The sequence below is a fragment of the Leuciscus leuciscus genome, assembly GCF_965113295.1.
Source record: "Leuciscus leuciscus genome assembly, chromosome: 3".
In the NCBI taxonomy this organism is placed as follows: Eukaryota; Metazoa; Chordata; class Actinopteri; order Cypriniformes; family Leuciscidae; genus Leuciscus; species Leuciscus leuciscus.
The window spans coordinates 18,681,913-18,700,163 of record NC_138727.1 but is presented as its reverse complement, the minus strand read 5'-3'; the positions used below and the strand labels follow the sequence as shown (position 1 = coordinate 18,700,163).

Below are 18,251 nucleotides of genomic sequence, written 5' to 3'. Positions count from 1 at the left end.
GCATTGCATAATTATTTGATGTTTTCAGTGAAGTTTTTTTTTAATACAGTTTACAATGTTGATCTGGTTACTGTGAAAACAGTGTCACACGCTGGGCACTCGCTGCTGCTTCAGCCATCATATGGTATAAATGACCAAATAAAAATGTGTTCCAGCTGACAAAAGTCCCCCCTTAGGTGAATCTTATGTTTTTTTTGTTTTTTTTATGTGAGGGAGGGGGGCTAATAACGTTTATCCAACCCAATCCCATTAAATGCGTCTCTATAGCACGCATTGTTTATCGTGCAATTTATACGGAAAAATTAGTTATGTTCATATGATACACACTGTAAACCCCTTGGGAAGGATTAGGGTACGTGTGTATTATACCTTTGGGTAGGATTAATGGTGTGGGGTACGTGGGTATTACACGCAATAAAGTGTCACACGTAAATAAAGTAGGCTATCATATGCACGTAAAAACTAATTTCCTTGTATAAATTGCACGATAAACACAGTGCAATAGATGCTATAGATCTATTCTATGCTATAGCGTGCTATAGATCCGCATTTCATGATATCAGGCTGGGTTATCTCACCTAAATGTATGCTCACTCTATGCATATGTTTTTACAATAGGGTAATTTTGTTGCGCATGAGTTTACACACAGGACAAGGAAGCTTGAGTTCAATGTTGAATTGAATTTATAAAATAAACAAGAACAAATAAACAAATTACAAGCAGAAGCACAAATAAATACAATAAAAGAAGAATACAAATGTAATAAAGAGTGCTTTAAGGTTTTTAGGTAGGTCTCACAGTATCCAGGTACGGGAATACTGTAGAAATTGAATAAATTGAATGTTTCATTGTATAAATTAAATACAGATTAATTATCTTTTGTTCTTTGATTAACATTGAGTATGTTCATATCACAGGTATATTAGGCTGCTGTCACTTTAAGAGCTAATGCATGGATCCAGTATATTGATACACATGCTGTGACTTTCTCCACTGTTTTTTTTACGTTCACTTAAGACATCACTGACTGTGTTTATGTGAATACTCTCCAAGACGGGCATTTTGACACAATTTTTTGCATTTCTGACCGTTTAAGCACAATAATCTGCGAAAAAGCACTCAGTTTGGTACTCGTGAGCAGTTTGAGAGACAGCTTTATGTGTGCGTGCTCTGGGTATGAGCGTGCTTGTATCGCAGCATGCAGCTTCCTTGTACAGACTCTGTGGTGATGTGAAGCCATGTCTTTATTGTGAAAGAGAGAGAAGACTTGGTAGTGCTGAATCACTCTCGCTCTTAAATTGTGAAATTATATCTCACAGAAAGTTTTTAAATGACTAATTTGATCTGATAATCTGTGTGCATTAATTTTTATATAGACATTTTAAACAACATTACAAACTTGATTTTAACCACAGGGGGTCTTTAATGTTTTTAATTAAAGGTACAATATGTAAGAATTTATCAAAATATCCAAAAAACACTTGCACAGTGTTATATATTTCTTTCAATTATGTACATTGTCTTAAATGTTTCCAAGAATTTGTAAATTCAGAGAAATTCACAATTTTAAATAGTGCCCGTCATTGATGTAATATCCGCATTATCCCCTGTTTCCGCTAGTACTGCCATTGTAACCATGGCGACAGATGTGGACAACTGCGTAATGTTTAGCGGCAAGCTGTTGTTGTTTCATTCAAACATTAACAAATAAATGTGTCTGTGTGAGTTTTCCTGCATTGTTTGAATTAGAAATTAAAATGTAATGCAGTGTTATAACATTGTTGTGCTTCCTCATCCTTAAATTCTGGAAAGAGTTTGTGTGCATTAGATTTAAGTGTTAAATTCATTTCAATTCAATTCAAGTGCAACAGAGCCTCCTCTTGTAGAGACTGTCTCTAAAATGCTTTTCAGTCCTACATTTCAACTTGTGTTATTGTCTCTTAATGTGTTGTATTATTACATAACCATTATGGCAGTGAGAATGGTTGGTTTATCTATGGATACATTTTCAACCCATCAGTTTGATTTAGGCCATTAACTATACTCTTCAAGCTCTCCACTCTACCAACAAAGATTTTGTGGAAATTAACACTGTACCCTCATAGAGGTTTTCCTGTTCATTGTAAACATGAAATAGGTCAGCTCCTTAAAATTCACTGACGAGAAATAAATGGGAACCATTTAACCCCTCCCCCCGACACACTCCTTTGCCAAATCAAAAACACAGCTTCATGAAGCAGAAAGACAAATCTACAGGCTCTTTGTAGAAATCATCTCATATACATTTCCTGAGATTCTTTTACTCTTAACTTTGCATAATATTCTCTTAATAAATGTGCAAAAATGGTACAAATTGTGGTTGTTGGGGAGAGTTTGAGAGTGTTTTGGAGGGAATTGGAGTGACTGCTGGGCTTCCTGGTTTTGCCACTGTGCTGTTTTGAGTCTGAAGCTCAACTCAGCCCTGGCTGCCCTTCCCCCACTCCACCAAGCACACACTCTCTCTCTCACACACACAGGCACCAGAGAGAGGTAGAAAGTAGGCAAAATCATTTATCCTGGGTCCTAGACCTAGAAGAGTTTAGTGCTCTGCTTATGAAAGATGATATCTGCAGGGAAGAGTGCACGCATGCGAAAACTCGCTGGCTATCTCCATGAAAAAAAAAAAGATTTTCCTACTGATTAGCATATTTATCTATCTGTAGCAAAGTATGACTATTCCTGTAATGCAACTGGTAATAAATATTGAGTAACTTGTGTGTATGGGGGAAAAATGACTAGTCAGTTTGTATGTTTTCTTAGCTGCTATTTATTTTCAAACCTAATGATAATAGGCCTTATTAAAAGCGACCCTGAATAATCGGGTGACCAGATCGCAAAACAGAATACAAAGCTTCATGGGCTCACGTACCTCTCATTCGGCATGAATCCAAATGTTTCCATGGCAGAAATGTAACATTTAATTGCTAACTATTATTTATTTTGTAAACAAAGCTTTGTGTTTAAAAAAAAGTGTTTGGGCTGTTGTCAAGTTTCCCGAGCCCTACGTAAAATTAGTTCAACATGCCCGTCTCTCCAAGTATGTGTTGTAAACAATTGAGGAAGAAAATATGTGATATTGGATCCATGCATTCGTCTTAAAGTGACAGCAACCTGATATACCCACAGTTGTTTGTCACCAATGTTAATCAAACAACAAAAGAGAAAGAGAAAATCTCTTTTGTAGCTTTAACAAAGATAAATTGAATTAAATATTTATATTAATTATATTTAATTTATACAGTCAAGACTATGCAGTGTTATTTTTTTCTTTGATTATGTCCACAATACAGATTTACGTGAAAAACAAAACACTGTGTATTTCATTTTTTATCTTTGTTCTATTGTATTTATATTTGCTTGTAATTTATTATTTTCTATGCGGATGCACTATCCTACAATATCATCCTAAAATGATTAATTCTTTACAAGTAGAGCTATTCAAATCATCTGGTGAATTTTTCAATATAATGCAGCCCTACGAAATACTGAATATCGGCCAATAATGATCCTGATCCTGATCCCGATCCAATATCAGTGCTGTTTTTTCTTGATCATTGTAGAATGTCAATACCGATGTGTGTGAAACTGATAATCATTTATGTGATAAACACAATCCACTAAATACCAGGGTTGTCACTAGACCTATTTTACAGAGGCTTTAGACCCCCCTAAAATATTTATTAGCCCCAAAATAAATCAAAATATCAGTCAATAAATAGGGGTGCTCCGACTGATCAGCCGATAATCGATTTGGGAAGTTTGATAGGCGGTCCACACCTATCGTGAGAGGGATGGCATGACATACAGCGGCACCTTCTCAATCTCTGTCTGGCGCCTGTAAAATAATTATTATGCTGATTTGCTGAAGGTGAGGTAAAATTCATATTTTATTATTAAATAACTTGCAAAGTAATTTGAAAACTTTCTGAGATGTAATTTCACAAACATCGTGAGTGAATCACCGCGCACTCTCTCTCTCACTCTCTCTCTCTCTCTCTCTTTCCCTCTCAAAATGAGCAATAGGATTCATCACCACATTGCGTCTGCACTATAAGCAAGCTGCACAGTCGACCTCGGAATTGTCACTTGCACAATCAAAGCAGTTTTGCATCTTCACTAAAGTTTATAATTTGCATTTCTTTTTAAGTCTTGCCAGTGTTTTGACCTCTCAGCACTCGCGCGCTCTGAGGGTGTGTTCACACTTGTAGTTCGGTTCGTTTGGTTTGATTGGTCTGGACCAAAAAAAAACATTTAGTCCTGGTCCGCTTAGTGTTCAGATTGGCATTTTTATCACCGAACCTTCACTGATATGTTCACAACCTGATTGGTCAGTTTTTATGACATATTGCCTGTTTTGAGACGGAACTTACGGAACATCCAAATAGGGCTGGGCGATAAAACGGTATCGGTATTTATCGACGGTACACCGTTGTCGGTAACAATATAAAAAAAATTTGATTATATCGTTTGATATTTTTCATTAAAATATGCGTGCATTGCCTGTAGATCTGAGGGGCTGTTCACATATCACGTCTAAAAACGCATGGAAGGTGTGGCTGTGCCGCTTTCTCCTTCTTTCCAAAGCGTTTGCGCTCTTGTGGCGTCTGTCGTTACTATGCAACCATGAACTGCGCTCTACACATCATCTTGACTGAAGATGCAATTCCATTTGACTGTGATTCGTAAGTGGACTGCAAAGTCAAAGATGGCGCGACCACCACAACGTTGACCAACTACAAATGGCAAATGTAATGAAAGCGGAATGAAAACTCCACTAGCCTACTCGTTTCACGCTCACAAAACTTCCCCCGCGCGAGCTGAGCTTGATCAAGCGACACTGTCACTACACAGCGCTAAGATCCAGTAAAGAAAGCATTTGAATTCACCACAGAGGCATTAACATCACTGTGAGATCTAGTGAGAAAAATTCGAATTTCTCTGTTATTAACCGTAGATCTCTATTAGATCAAACAGCGCTGGCATGGAAACCAGGAGAAACATTGTGCCATGAATGAACTAGTTATAGGCTTTAAGTCCACAGATCAGCAACATTCACCATGGATTTAATGTAGTAACACTAACTGTAACCATGGAAGTTTGAATAGTAAAATGCTTTCAAGTACGTCACATCTTTTTTCAGCACTTCAAAATTCAAATATCATATTTAGATGTTATTTTTAATGTAATGATCAAAACATTATTTGTTTATCCTTCAAAGATTACCCCCATTTATAAAACAAATTTTCAAGATGTAGGAAAAAAATAAAAAATTTAAATCAAGGAAATTTCTCTGGCATTTCTTTCTTTTTGCTGTATCGAAAATGTACCGAACTGTGACACCACTGTGTCCTATCAAACCGAACCATGACTTTTGTGAACCATTACACCCCTAATTAAAACTAACTAATGCAGTCAAAAATAATTTACGGGGAACATAATTACTTTACCTTCCGAGTCTTTCGTCCATTTGTCACGTGACAGATGCAATGAACGGATCATTTATGAATGACCCATCGCTACTGTGTGCTGGGATAAATGTGCTCGTTATGTGTGTGTGTAGCATTCATATGATGGTATTTTGACCAGTTGAGAACTTGTGAAGAGCATATAAAATGTGTAAAGGAGTCAAAACATCAGCAGGAATCCCTGTGTCAGACTCCCACACACAAACGATCTGTTGCGAGGGGACGAGAAAAAACTGGTATGCTTGAGCAATCTATCCTTTTTAGGGTCACATCTTCCTGTTTTTAGTTAGTTTACATGTCTTTGGTCCATGTTGTGTTCATATATCATTCGAACTGCACCAGAGTTCATTTGGAAGTGGACCAAGACCCATCTTTTCAGCTGTCTCGGTCCACTTGTTTGGTGCGCACCAAGGTTCGGATGGCAGCGTTCACACTTATTCAAATGACCGCACTAACATCGCAATCGCACAAGTGTTCGTTTTAATCGAACCAAACATGCCATGTGTGAACACACCCTAAAAGACAGCGTTCATGCACACGAAATTGCGTGCAGTCAAATGCACACAAATGTATGTACAAAATTACTGTCTTGATGAATATGCATTTAAACGCTTAAGTGTCTTAAGTGATTAGTTGATAAAATTGTGTAACAGTATATTAGATCCTTGCAGCTCTTAAAGTTACAGTAGCCTAATCATCCTGCTGGTGTCTCTGCTTTTTTCTTTCTTTTTTTGTAGTGACACTCACCGCTCTTGAATGACTAACTTTTGTGACCTTAATTGTAAGGATTAATCTGTATTTCTTACCTCAATACTACTGTTAGACCTACCTGAAAAAAACCTTAAAGCACTGTTTGTTATTTTTGTATCTTTATTTTTTGTGCCACTGCTTGTAAATTGTTTTTGTTCTTATTTTATAACTGCTTACTTGCCTTTTTAAAAAATTGAATTCAGAATTTGCAACAATTGCCCCATTGTAAAAACCAAAAATGCACTGCATGATAAATCCCATCACAATACTTCCCTACATAGGCAAAAGACCTTAACTCACTACAGTGTGGAACTGAGAGAAATTACTTTTAAAGATTTTTAGTTGTCCCGCCAAATTAATTATAGGTAGGACACTGGAAATCTGGCAATTAGATGTTATAGTAATGCAAATTATCTACATAAAATAAATCTTAAGCTCAAACTTGACTTTTGACCACTATTTTAAAGTTACTGTACTCTGCCTTTGTATTGTCAGCAAGAAGTGAGAAGTCATGCCAAGGCAGTAACTTCCACATTATCAATATTTGGTTGCTGATCACCATTAACAAAATCATTAAAGTAACACCTTTATAAAATCTAGTGATCATGGCATTTATTTTGTATGATTTACAATAGGGGTGCAACGGATCAAAAAACTCACGGTTCGGATCGTTTCTCGGATCAGAGTCACGGATCGGATCATTTTTCGGAAAATTTTTTTATTTTTTATTAACACTTTTAAATTATGAAATTAAAATTTATAAAATCAACTTAAAGTGCACAAGGCATAATATCTTCTTTTTAACATAATTAATGAAAAACAACTTAAAGTGCAAGTTGTGCAACATAAAAAGGCATCTCCTTCCTTTAAACATGGACCAATGCTTTATGTGTTTCCACTGTCATATAGGGCTGTCAAAATTGCTCAAAAATGACGTTCGAATATTCCCTCTAAAAAACACATATTCGAATTATTCGAACATCTGGTTGCGCATTTTGTCAATGACGCGCATTAGGCCTATGTCAATAACAGGACAAATTAATACAAAGAGACATAACTACTTGTATATGTAGTTCATTTAAGTTTAAACATATTTGACAACGAATTACCTTGCTCGCTCGCAGGCACTCTTTCTCTCTCTCTCTCTCTCTCGCCGTCACCCATGCTGCGTTCACACCAAACGCGAATAGAGCGTCTGGCGCGAGTGATTTCAATGTGAAGTCAATGTAAAGACGCGTTTACGCACGTCTGGAGGTTTTGCGGCGCGAATGAGGCGTCACGCTCTCTGCGGTTCATAACGCTCGCCATGACCACGCTGTGTGTGGACTGAACATGCGCACAACTTTTTTTTCATAAATCAATCCGCGGATCACGTGAGTGCCGAACCGAAGATATTGATCCGAACGGATCACGGATCAATGATGATCCGTTGCACCACTAATTTACAATTACTTATAGCCATCTTCTTATTGCTATCCTGTGCTTTGGTTGCCTTCTGATTGCATTATTAATACATTACACTTGACAAAATACCTCCATAGCGGTAAAGAGTATCTTCAATTGGTTCCGAGTGGCATAAGACTTGCTAAGCGCGCGTTCAAAATGATCACGATAAAACAGATCCTCGCCCACATTAGGCAAAGGGGATTGGTTTATTGCGGTGGATCTGAAAGACGCATACTTTCACATTCAGATAGCCCTCATCACAGGCGCTTCCCGAGATCATGTTCGAAGGTGTCGCGCTCCTCACGTTCACGAAAAACGCAGTGCTTTCCCTTTGAGACTCAGTGGGGTTCTGGACTACCTAGACGACTAATGCATGTATTGCACAACCAATAGTCGATCTCCGAATGCAACTTAATGGAGGAAAGTAAAGATGGAAAGCTCCTAAAGCTTAGTTCCAGATAAATTCACAGATAATTTGTTGTTTTGTCGTTAGTGAAAATCAATATTGACCTTGTATTTGAAAAAGGATCCTCATATAAGAAGCAATACTATTCATAGTCAGTTCATTCACATTCGGAGATCGACTATTTTTGACTGTCAGTTGTTCAAAATCGTTCTTTTTAGTAAACTCTGTGTACACAATGTTCTCAACGCTCGAGTTCATGTGTATAGCCCATGGTGATACTTCGAGCAAAGTTTCAGGTTGTGTCGAGCCGCCTTGTGTTTTAAAAATAGCGATTTTTGATGTTATCATAGTAGTGCCTCAAGCAGCTTTTAGAAAATGTATTTAATTATTTTACAAAATGGTTATTAAATGGTTTGGGATTTTACTTGTGTATAAGAGAAACTATAAACACCTGTCTAAACACCTGTTTGTCTAATAGCTGGTGGTCAAGACATATATGGACATGGATCAAGACTCAGAGGAGGAAAAGCAGCAGTATTTGGCTCTGGCTCTTCACTTGGCCTCTGAGTTCTTCCTGCGAAACCCCAACAAGGATGTACGGTTACTCGTGGCCTGCTGTCTCGCTGACATCTTCAGGATCTACGCTCCGGAGGCCCCATACACCTCACATGACAAGCTCAAGGTATGAAATATACTCCTGAAAAGAAAAATATCTCATATATGAATTTCTTGATAAACTAAACTCCTGCTTATGACACACACCAAACGTGTATGACTTTAAAACTGATCACAAACTTGCACCTCACGTCAAGCTGACAGTTTTTTTTTTTTTTATCCTGCATACAATTCCATCACCTATCTGAGATTAGCTTTATAGCTCAGGCACACCAATGTCATTAATTTTCACTTTTTTCCCCACATCTAGGAAATTTTTCTCTTCATTACACGGCAGTTGAAGGGATTAGAGGACACTAAGAGCCCTCAGTTCAACAGATATTTTTACTTGCTAGAGGTGAGATTGTTCATTTATCTTTTCAATTCTGCATTTTGACATATCTTTTTGTGTATGGATATTTTTAATTAAATTTTCATGCTCAGTTTTTTTATCAGCAACATTTTTATCAGCAATTATTACAAGTTTGTTTTTCATTTAATATTTAGCATGTAGTATAATTGTCATAGCTGAAAATTTTAACTTTGACCTGCACAGAACCTGGCATGGGTGAAGTCCTACAACATCTGTTTTGAATTGGAGGACTGTAATGAGATCTTCATCCAGCTCTTCAAAACCCTCTTTTCTGTCATCAAGTAAGTTTAATTTTAAGTGAGTTTAATCATATCTTCTGTTACGCAACTGGGCTCTTTTTAATCAGGACTTTTCTCTTTCAGTAACAGCCATAATCAGAAGGTGCAGATGCACATGTTGGACCTGATGAGCTCCATCATCATGGAGGGAGATGGAGTGACGCAGGAGCTACTAGACACAATCCTCATCAACCTCATCCCTGCTCACAAAGTAGGCAAATTATTTCTTACATCTTATTTCCAAGTTCAGTCCCAGATAGTGTGTGATTTGACCTCTTTCTGTGCATTAGAACTTGAATAAGCAGGCATATGACCTGGCCAAGACTCTTCTGAAGAGAACGGTTCAGACCATCGAAACCTGCATCGCCTCAGTGAGTCACACATTCATCCGTTTGTATTTTGTCCTTTCAGAATTTAGTACAGTTCATTGTTATAATGTGTTCAATTCCCATTGTTAAAAGAACAAAATACTATTTCAGATGTTGTATTAACTTAAAAATCTCTTTCTTTGTAGTTCTTTAATCAGGTGTTGGTGATGGGAAAGTCCTCCGTGAGTGATCTGTCTGAGCATGTATTTGACCTCATTCAGGAGCTCTTTGCAATTGACCCTCTGCTCCTTGTCTCTGTGATGCCACAACTTGAGTTCAAATTGAAGGTGACTAAATGCACATATACTTGTGCACTTGCTTGCATACAAACCTATTTAGGTCAAGAATAAATCTGTTTGTTGTTTGTATAGAGTAATGATGGAGAGGAGAGGTTGGCTGTGGTGAAACTGTTGGCTAAACTCTTTGGAGCAAAAGACTCAGAACTGGCCACTCAGAATCGCCCACTCTGGCAGTGTTTTCTGGGCAGGTGAGGCTACCATTAAAAAAATTGGACTGAAAGACTGATTTGGATTATTTATAATTTGAATGTTAATTGAATTCAGATTTCCTTTTTTTTTTTTTTTTTTTTAGGTTCAATGACATTCATGTTCCTGTGAGACTGGAATGTGTGAAGTTTGCCAGCCACTGCCTGATGAACCACCCAGATCTTGCCAAGGATCTTACAGGTGTGTTCAGGTTAAATGTGATTTTTGCTGTTTTTCCATCATTTCTCCATTTTAAGCATTGCTTGACTCTTGTGTAACTTGTGATGTTCTATTTTTCACATCAGAATTTCTGAAGGTGAGATCACATGACCCGGAGGAGGCAATCAGACATGATGTCATTGTGACCATCATCAATGCAGGGAAGAAAGACCTGAACCTGGTGAATGATCAACTGTTGGGGTTCGTCAGAGAGAGGATGTTGGACAAGAGGGTGAGAAAGATACAGAGTTACTCTGAAGTACACAAAAAATAGATCTGTGCTCAATTCAAGTTAGGACTGCATGATACTGGAAAAAACTGACGTTGCAATATTTAGTTTTTCTGCAATATTCTTTGCAGTATGAAAAAAAAAAAAAAAAATGTATAGAACACTTAAATAGCCATATTTGGAAAGAGTGAATCATTCTAGAATGATTGGGGTGATTTATATTAGGGAGTGCATCTGCATAGAACATTAATTTTAAAAAGCTGAAAAATTACTTTTTACTCTGAAGAATTTTTTTGTCAACCATCTTTTTAGGACTAAACAAATCGGAAAAACTTGAAAAAACTTTTGGTGTTCACACTTGGGTATACTGTGTCTGAAAAATCTCTTTCATAGGCTACATTCCCACTATATGTGACCCATTTATGACTATAAAATAATTCATATTTTATTATTAAATAATATTAAGCCAAATAAACTATTGTACTGTAAAAAAAAATATCTATTAAATATTTAATTTTAATTATCTAATAATTTTGGCGGCTTGGTTATATCTTGGTGGCTTGATTCGTTTACTCTGAACTGAGATGCAGAAACACTGTATCATGAGCTGCACATTTAAAACCTGCATATATTTATATAAATTAAATCCAATCATTGATTTGACAATTGCACTCCACATTGCAGTATCAGTTTTGTTTTGATATTTCGTGGAGCCCCAATTCAAATCCTGCTAGAATATAAATGCAAAGCACGAACCCCACATATCCCTCAATTTTAAGCCCTCTGGTTTTTTAAAGTAAATTTGTATGTTTTGATTCAGTGGCGTGTACGTAAAGAAGGAATGATGGGTTTGGCTCAACTGTATAAGAAGTACTGTCTGCACCATGAGGCCGGGAAGGAGACCGCTTTGAAAATCAGCTGGATCAAAGACAAACTCTTACACATCTACTACCAGAACAGCATAGATGACAAGTAGGAGCCACACACACATGTACACACAAATGATGTCATGTGATTCATTAGAAAATTTTCATTAAAACAGTGCAGCATGTCTAATATGGAGCCACACACACATGTACACACAAGTGATTTCATTGGAAAATTTTCATTAAAACAGTGCAGCATGTCTAATATGGAAACTTCAGATTCTTAAAGTGTGTTTGTGTATTAGGTTGCTGGTGGAGAAGATCTTTGCACAGTACATGGTTCCTCACAGTCTGGAGACTGAAGAGAAGATGAAGTGTCTGTACTACCTTTATGCCTGTCTGGACACTAACGCAGTCAAGTGAGTCTTAATCGACTGATTCCTGTTTTTCAAAAGCTTTATCAGATTGCCAAGAGAGTCTCTGGTTCTCATCTGACAGTTTTGGGCAGTATCACAGTACTTCTATTAACGGCAATCATCTTACTGATGTGTTCAATTATATTAAGAAGAGTGTCTTTTTGTTTTTCAGAGCACTGAACGAAATGTGGAAGTGTCAAAATATGCTGAGAGGGCTGGTTCGAGAACTGCTGGACTTACACAAACTGCCTACAGTAAGTTACACAAAAACACTACGGGGCTGTTCCCCCCCATTGTTTTTCTATGTAAATACAAGCTAGAAGGAAATATTTGACCATTGTGCTTGCGTCTTCCGTCTTTTGCGCTTTTAAAAATGCGATTCTCAAGTTAAAAGTTGTTTAACTTTGAAAAAAACGTGTCTCAAGATCGTTTTCCTGCTTTTTTGTCCTTTGCCAATCACACCTATGAATATGGTTTGTTGAAAAAAAACAAGGCGTGAAACAGACTGACAGAATCCTGCCGATGTGTTTTCTGTTGATGGATACACTTCGCATGCGTTTAAGACCGAAACAGCACACATTGCCTTATGTGTTTAAACAGGCACTAAGTGCGCTAATTCAGACTGGCACAAAACCATAACGCTGGGCAGGGATCAACAACAAGGACTGCCCGATGGCCTGGGGCCTGTGTGAAAGATGCTCGGGCCAGTGCTGCATCATCATGAAAGCTAGTCAGTATCTGGTGAGACCACCATTTGCAACAGTGCAACACATCTCCTTCGCATAGAGTTGATAAGGTTGTTGATTTTGGCCTGTGGAATGTTGGTCCACTCTGCTTCAATGGCTGTGCGAAGTTGCTGGATATTGGCAGGACCTGGAACACACTGTCGTATACACCGATCCAGAGCATTCCAAACATGCTCAATGGGTGACATGTTCGGTGAGTGTGCTGGCCATGCAAGAAATGGGATGTTTTCAGCTTCCAGGAATTGTGTACAGATCCTTGCAACATGAGGTGATGGTCGTGGATGCATGGCTCAAAAATGGGCCTCAGGATCTCGTCACGGTATCTCTTTGCATTCACAATTCCATCAATAAAATGCACCTGTGTTCGTTGTCCATAACATACGCCTGCCCATTAGAGTTGGGACAATATATCGATGCATCACGATTCATGGATCGATTCCAATTTTTTCCGAATGCATCGCAAATCGATTCTGAGCTTAGTTTTTAACAGCAGATGGTGCTCTAGGCTAGATTTTAATCGCATGCTGAAATGCTCACGAAGAAGAGCGCCCGTGCGTTCGGCTGATTCTGAGAATGTACTCGCACCTCAGAATGCTTTTATGACGCGAGAATAATGTAAACAGCCCACTGCAAACACCCTTGAAATTCACTTCAACCTTTTCGTACTATATGAATGATTGTTTTATAGAAGGTTCAAGTGGTTTGTAAGGCATTGGAAGCCAGCAGATTACAGCTGTTTCTAAAGGATGCAGTGCCATCTGCTGTTAAAACTAAACTCAGAATCGATTCGAGAGAGAAAAATTGGAATCGATCCAGAATAGGGCTGGGATAAACGATTATTTTTTAAACGATTAATCTAGCGATAATTTTTTCGATGCATCGATTAATCTAACGATTATTTTTTCGGGCCGATTCGATTATCTCCCCATTAATTGACTACTAACAATTTATACATGTTGATTTACATATCTGAATGAAAAAACATGAATTCCTTAACATTGCAATATATGTTTATTGCTCTTAAAATTTCAAAATAAAAGACTATACAAGTGCAAAGTAATGCATTCTTAGTCAGAGATAGCATTCAATAAAACCTTGAAGCCTTGAAAACACATAGCTTACTGAAACAAGCTTACTGAACACATAGGGCCTAGCTTACTGAAAAAAAGTTCTTTCAGATGAAAATAACAACATCTTGATGACTAGCATTCAATAAAAAAATAAAAAAGGTCACCCAAAATACTTGTTTAGAGCAACTGAAAGAATACAGTAACCAATGTAAACTTGAGGGCTTTAAGCTAATACAGAGAGTGCTTTTCCAACAAAAAATAAATAAAAATTAACAGTGGGAGCCAGCAGCCTGTCATGGAGAAAAAAAAAATCTCCGAATGCTCCACGTGAAACTTTGGTGTTCCGCCCTTTTTCTATCGTGTCTAATGATTTTGGTTAATATGCACGAGGGAGAGAGAGAGAGCAAGACAGCGCTCGTGTAGTTTGAAGACTGTGAGTGCGCGAGCGCGCGTGAAACTTTGGTGTTTCGCCCTTTTTCTATCGTGTTTAATGATTTTGATTAATATGCACGAGGGAGAGAGAGAGCAAGCAGCGCTCGTGTTGTTTGAAGAGTGCGCGCGCGCGGCCGGGGCTCTCTCTCGTACGCGCCCCAGCAGTCATTCTATTCTACATCACTCACCGATCAAATAAGGCTTTGACAGCCGCCAAAAAAAAGATCAATGCAGAAAAACCCCTGGATTGGTTATATAACGTTGGACAGAATGTTGATCCGGCCATCGCGTATATTCAGCGCACATAAGGTAAACGTTTTGCAAACGTTTTTTAGAGAAATTTAAACAGGTCGACGAATCGATGCGCATATTTTGCGTCGACGTATTTTTTGCGTCGACGTCATCGATGACCTCGACGCGTTGTCCCAGCCCTAATCCAGAATCATTTCTCGATTCACGATGCATCGATATATTGTCCCAGCCCTACTGCCCATACCATAACCCCACCACCACCATGGGCCACTCTATCCTCAACGGTGACATCAGCAAACCGCTCACCCACACAACGCCATACACACTGTCTGCCATCTGCCCTGTACAGTGAAAACCAGGATTCATCCGTGAAGAGAACACCTCTCCAAAGTGCCAGAAAAAAAATCTGCAATGGCCATCCCAGTCCCTGACCTGAACCCTATAGAAAATGAGTGGGTTGAACTGAAGAGAAGCAGCGCCAACATGGATCTGGGAATCTGAAGGATCTGGAGAGATTCTGTATGGAGGAATAGTCTTTGATCTCTTGAGCTGTTATCTTGGAAAAAGGAGGTTGCAAAAAGTATTTGATAAAAGGGGGCAAATAATTGTTCCCATTCCCAATGTGTTTTGGAGAAAAACATTCATTTCATTTTTTTAATTTCATTTTTTTTACTTTCGATTCTTTTACTTCAATAAAAGGTTCGATTTTTGCATTTAAAAAAATATATATACATCAAAAGGATAAACAATGCAGATTTATTTTTTACAGCCATATTTGATCATATTTACCAAGAAGGCAAATAATCTGCTAAGTCTGCTCTTCTCTGTAAAATGTGCAGCGCACAGACAAACATTGAGGTTATAATGTTCAGGAACAGTGTTAAAAATAAATAAATACCCTCTTTAAGTTTGTCAGCCTTTGGACAACCTTTTTCCATGGTGAAAAAAACAGCGACAACACTCTTCATCTTCTCTACCGCAGCTTAACCAGGTCTCACCAACTTTTTAGCATATTCAGTGGCCGGGAATTATTTAAATGAGGTACATGACTTCATAAGATCCGGAAAAAGTGTGTTGTTGTCCAAACAAGCTGTTCATTGTAGTTCTTGAAAAGTGGATTCTGTTAAATAAAATATCTCCCTTTGGAGTGGACTTTGAGCTTTGTAACCTTGCAGATCTTTTTATGCTCAAACAGAAACATTACAAACTAACTAAAGTTGAAAAAGTGAAAGCATAATCGGACCCCTTTAAATAAGTAGTATATAGTCTCTTGCGCTGCGTGTTTCAAAGTGAAGCATACACTTTGCTCACACGATCAGCTTGTGATCTGTTTTCTGTGACAGATTTTTACAGCATTTCACACTTTCAAACAGATTTGTAATAAAAAGCAATTTGTAAACCTGTTGTCACAAACACTTAGAGGTCTCCCTGCAGTTTTCTGCTGAAATAAAAGCTTGAGGGTTTAACTCTTGCAAGTGAAGAAATTGAGTGATAAATATTATAATTTTACTACTGTTAAAGTACAAGAATATACTTATTATAAAATATTCATTTTACAGTGTTGTTGAATTACTATTGTAATATATTATTATTATTATTATTATTATTATTAAAATCTCACTCAGAGGTATCGGGCCTGAGAAATTGTTGTTGAAAGAACTTGAATTGAACTATGATCAAAAGTAAACTTACTGTTAAAATGTTATGCTGTTAATATTGTGGCTGTTTTCCCAGTGGTATCAAATATGGTATTGAATATTGATATTTTTCAAGGTATTGTATCAAATATAAATCGAGCTGTTTTTGCGTCAGCCATGCCATGTCAAATTTGTTCTTATTTTGTGACTGTGTACAATGCACATGAATTTTGCTGCTGTGAAGGAATGACTTGTTTTTCTCATCCTGCAGTCTGAAGCAAACACCACAGCCATGTTTGGAAAACTTATGAACATCGCTAGTAAGTACACACTATATATACATTTATAAATTAATAGTTATTGAAACCAACAGGTTTTACAATGTGTGCTTTTGTCTCTCTCTCTCTCTCTCTCTCTCTCTCTCTCTCTCTCTCTCTCTCTCTCTCTCTCTCATATATTCTCAGAGAATCTCCCAGACCCAGGCAAAGCTCAGGACTTTATGAAGAAGTTTAATCAGGCTCTGGGTGAAGATGAGAAACTACGTCTTCAGCTTGAGCAGCTCATCAGCCCCACCTGCTCATGTAAACAGGCTGAACAGTGTGTGGTGAGTTTAAGGCAATAACACATTTACCACTGCACTTTTCAAGCTCACATTATAACTGATTATAAGCTTGCTGTATAAAATGTAGATGATAAAGACATGTTTCAACCGACACTTTAACAAGCTATGTAGTTGTATTTAATATTATAAAGATACAAGTTATCTGAGAGTGAAGTTTCCTTTCAGAGGGAAATCACACGGAAGCTGACATTCCCCAAGCAACCCACAAACCCATTCCTGGAGATGGTGAAATTCCTGCTGGAGAGAATCGCACCAGTTCACATTGACTCTGAAGCCATCAGGTAGGGAATGAGGAGAATGTTTTTTTTGGGGGGAGAAGTTGTTAATGACCATCATCCGGGTTTTCAGATTAACAGGCTTTGTTGACACTGGCACCCCAGGTATCTGGCTGAATCTGTTTTGTTCTGTAGCCGTTTAGTTTTTAGTCTGAACACTAAAAAAAAAAATATTTACGAGAGATGGGTCAATGATCTTCAGCATAAATTGTTTTGGACAAAGAAATCTAACTTGAATAATATTTTATATTTATATTTATATTTATTTATATTTTATTATATTTACTATAACAACTATTGTAAAAATAATGTACATGGACTACAATGCCTAAATAAACTCTAATTTGAGCACTTGCAAAATAACTGTGCAGCTAGTTAGTCTTAAAAATCGTAAATGCTGTGCAGGGTGAAGCATAGTCACAGAGAATGAATTCTCTTTTCATAAACTGTATCTGATATGGACTGTCAGTGCACCTGCATATGTAAAGGAGAACATGAATAAGAGAAAGAGAAACTGACTGAGTGGGAGAGAGATAAGCGCAATATGGGCCATGTGCTTGTTTCCCCCCCTTAACGGTTGTGTAACCGTCTGAATAGCTTTTTAACAGTGAGACATCTTGTGGGGATGAAGTGTAACTGCAGGTATTGTGTAGACTTTTTGGATCAATAATTTGTTTGTATGTGTTTATACAGTGCCCTGGTTAAGCTGTTAAATAAGTCAATTGAGGGCACTGCTGATGATGAAGATGAGGGAGTTACTCCTGATACTGCCATCCGCGCTGGACTTGAGCTGCTCAAGGTATTGTTCGTAATTACAATGTACTAGTTTAAAGTTTTCAATATAAGAGAAAACAGGATTTCTAGCTCTTTTGAAATAAGTTTTAAGTACTATATAGACAAACAATCACATTTAAAATGAATATAAATAAAAGTAAATTGCTACAAAAGCGTAGGCTATTGTTCCATTTAATACCAAGTGTCTTTGACTCATTCAGTAATTTTCTTAAATATTTTAGGGTGTGTTCACACTTGGCATGTTTGGTTAGATTAAAAGGAACCCTGGTGCAATTGCTCTGTTAGTGCGGTTCATTTGAATAAGTGTAAAAGCTGCCATCTGAACCTTGGTGCGCAGACCGAGACAGCTGAAAATATGCGTCTTGGTCTGCTTCCAAACGAACTCTGGCGCGGTTCGAATGAAATATAAACACAACATGGACCAAAG

General features: G+C 37.6%; 1 protein-coding gene across 3 annotated transcripts in view; it reads left to right on the top strand.

Moving 5' to 3' along the window:
* The window catches only part of pds5a (PDS5 cohesin associated factor A), a 29,015-nt gene that overhangs the window by 3,092 nt on the left and 7,672 nt on the right, over positions 1–18,251 (top strand). For all 3 annotated transcript variants that reach the window (XM_082164359.1, XM_082164357.1, XM_082164358.1), the window contains exons 3-18: positions 8,586–8,789; positions 9,033–9,119; positions 9,318–9,415; positions 9,497–9,623; positions 9,703–9,783; positions 9,927–10,067; positions 10,152–10,267; positions 10,372–10,466; positions 10,571–10,716; positions 11,534–11,685; positions 11,885–11,998; positions 12,168–12,249; positions 16,404–16,452; positions 16,597–16,736; positions 16,920–17,035; positions 17,723–17,828. In XM_082164359.1, the coding sequence (XP_082020485.1) occupies positions 8,586–8,789; positions 9,033–9,119; positions 9,318–9,415; positions 9,497–9,623; positions 9,703–9,783; positions 9,927–10,067; positions 10,152–10,267; positions 10,372–10,466; positions 10,571–10,716; positions 11,534–11,685; positions 11,885–11,998; positions 12,168–12,249; positions 16,404–16,452; positions 16,597–16,736; positions 16,920–17,035; positions 17,723–17,828 (1,854 nt within the window). The remainder of the gene's footprint in view (positions 1–8,585; positions 8,790–9,032; positions 9,120–9,317; positions 9,416–9,496; positions 9,624–9,702; positions 9,784–9,926; positions 10,068–10,151; positions 10,268–10,371; positions 10,467–10,570; positions 10,717–11,533; positions 11,686–11,884; positions 11,999–12,167; positions 12,250–16,403; positions 16,453–16,596; positions 16,737–16,919; positions 17,036–17,722; positions 17,829–18,251) is intronic.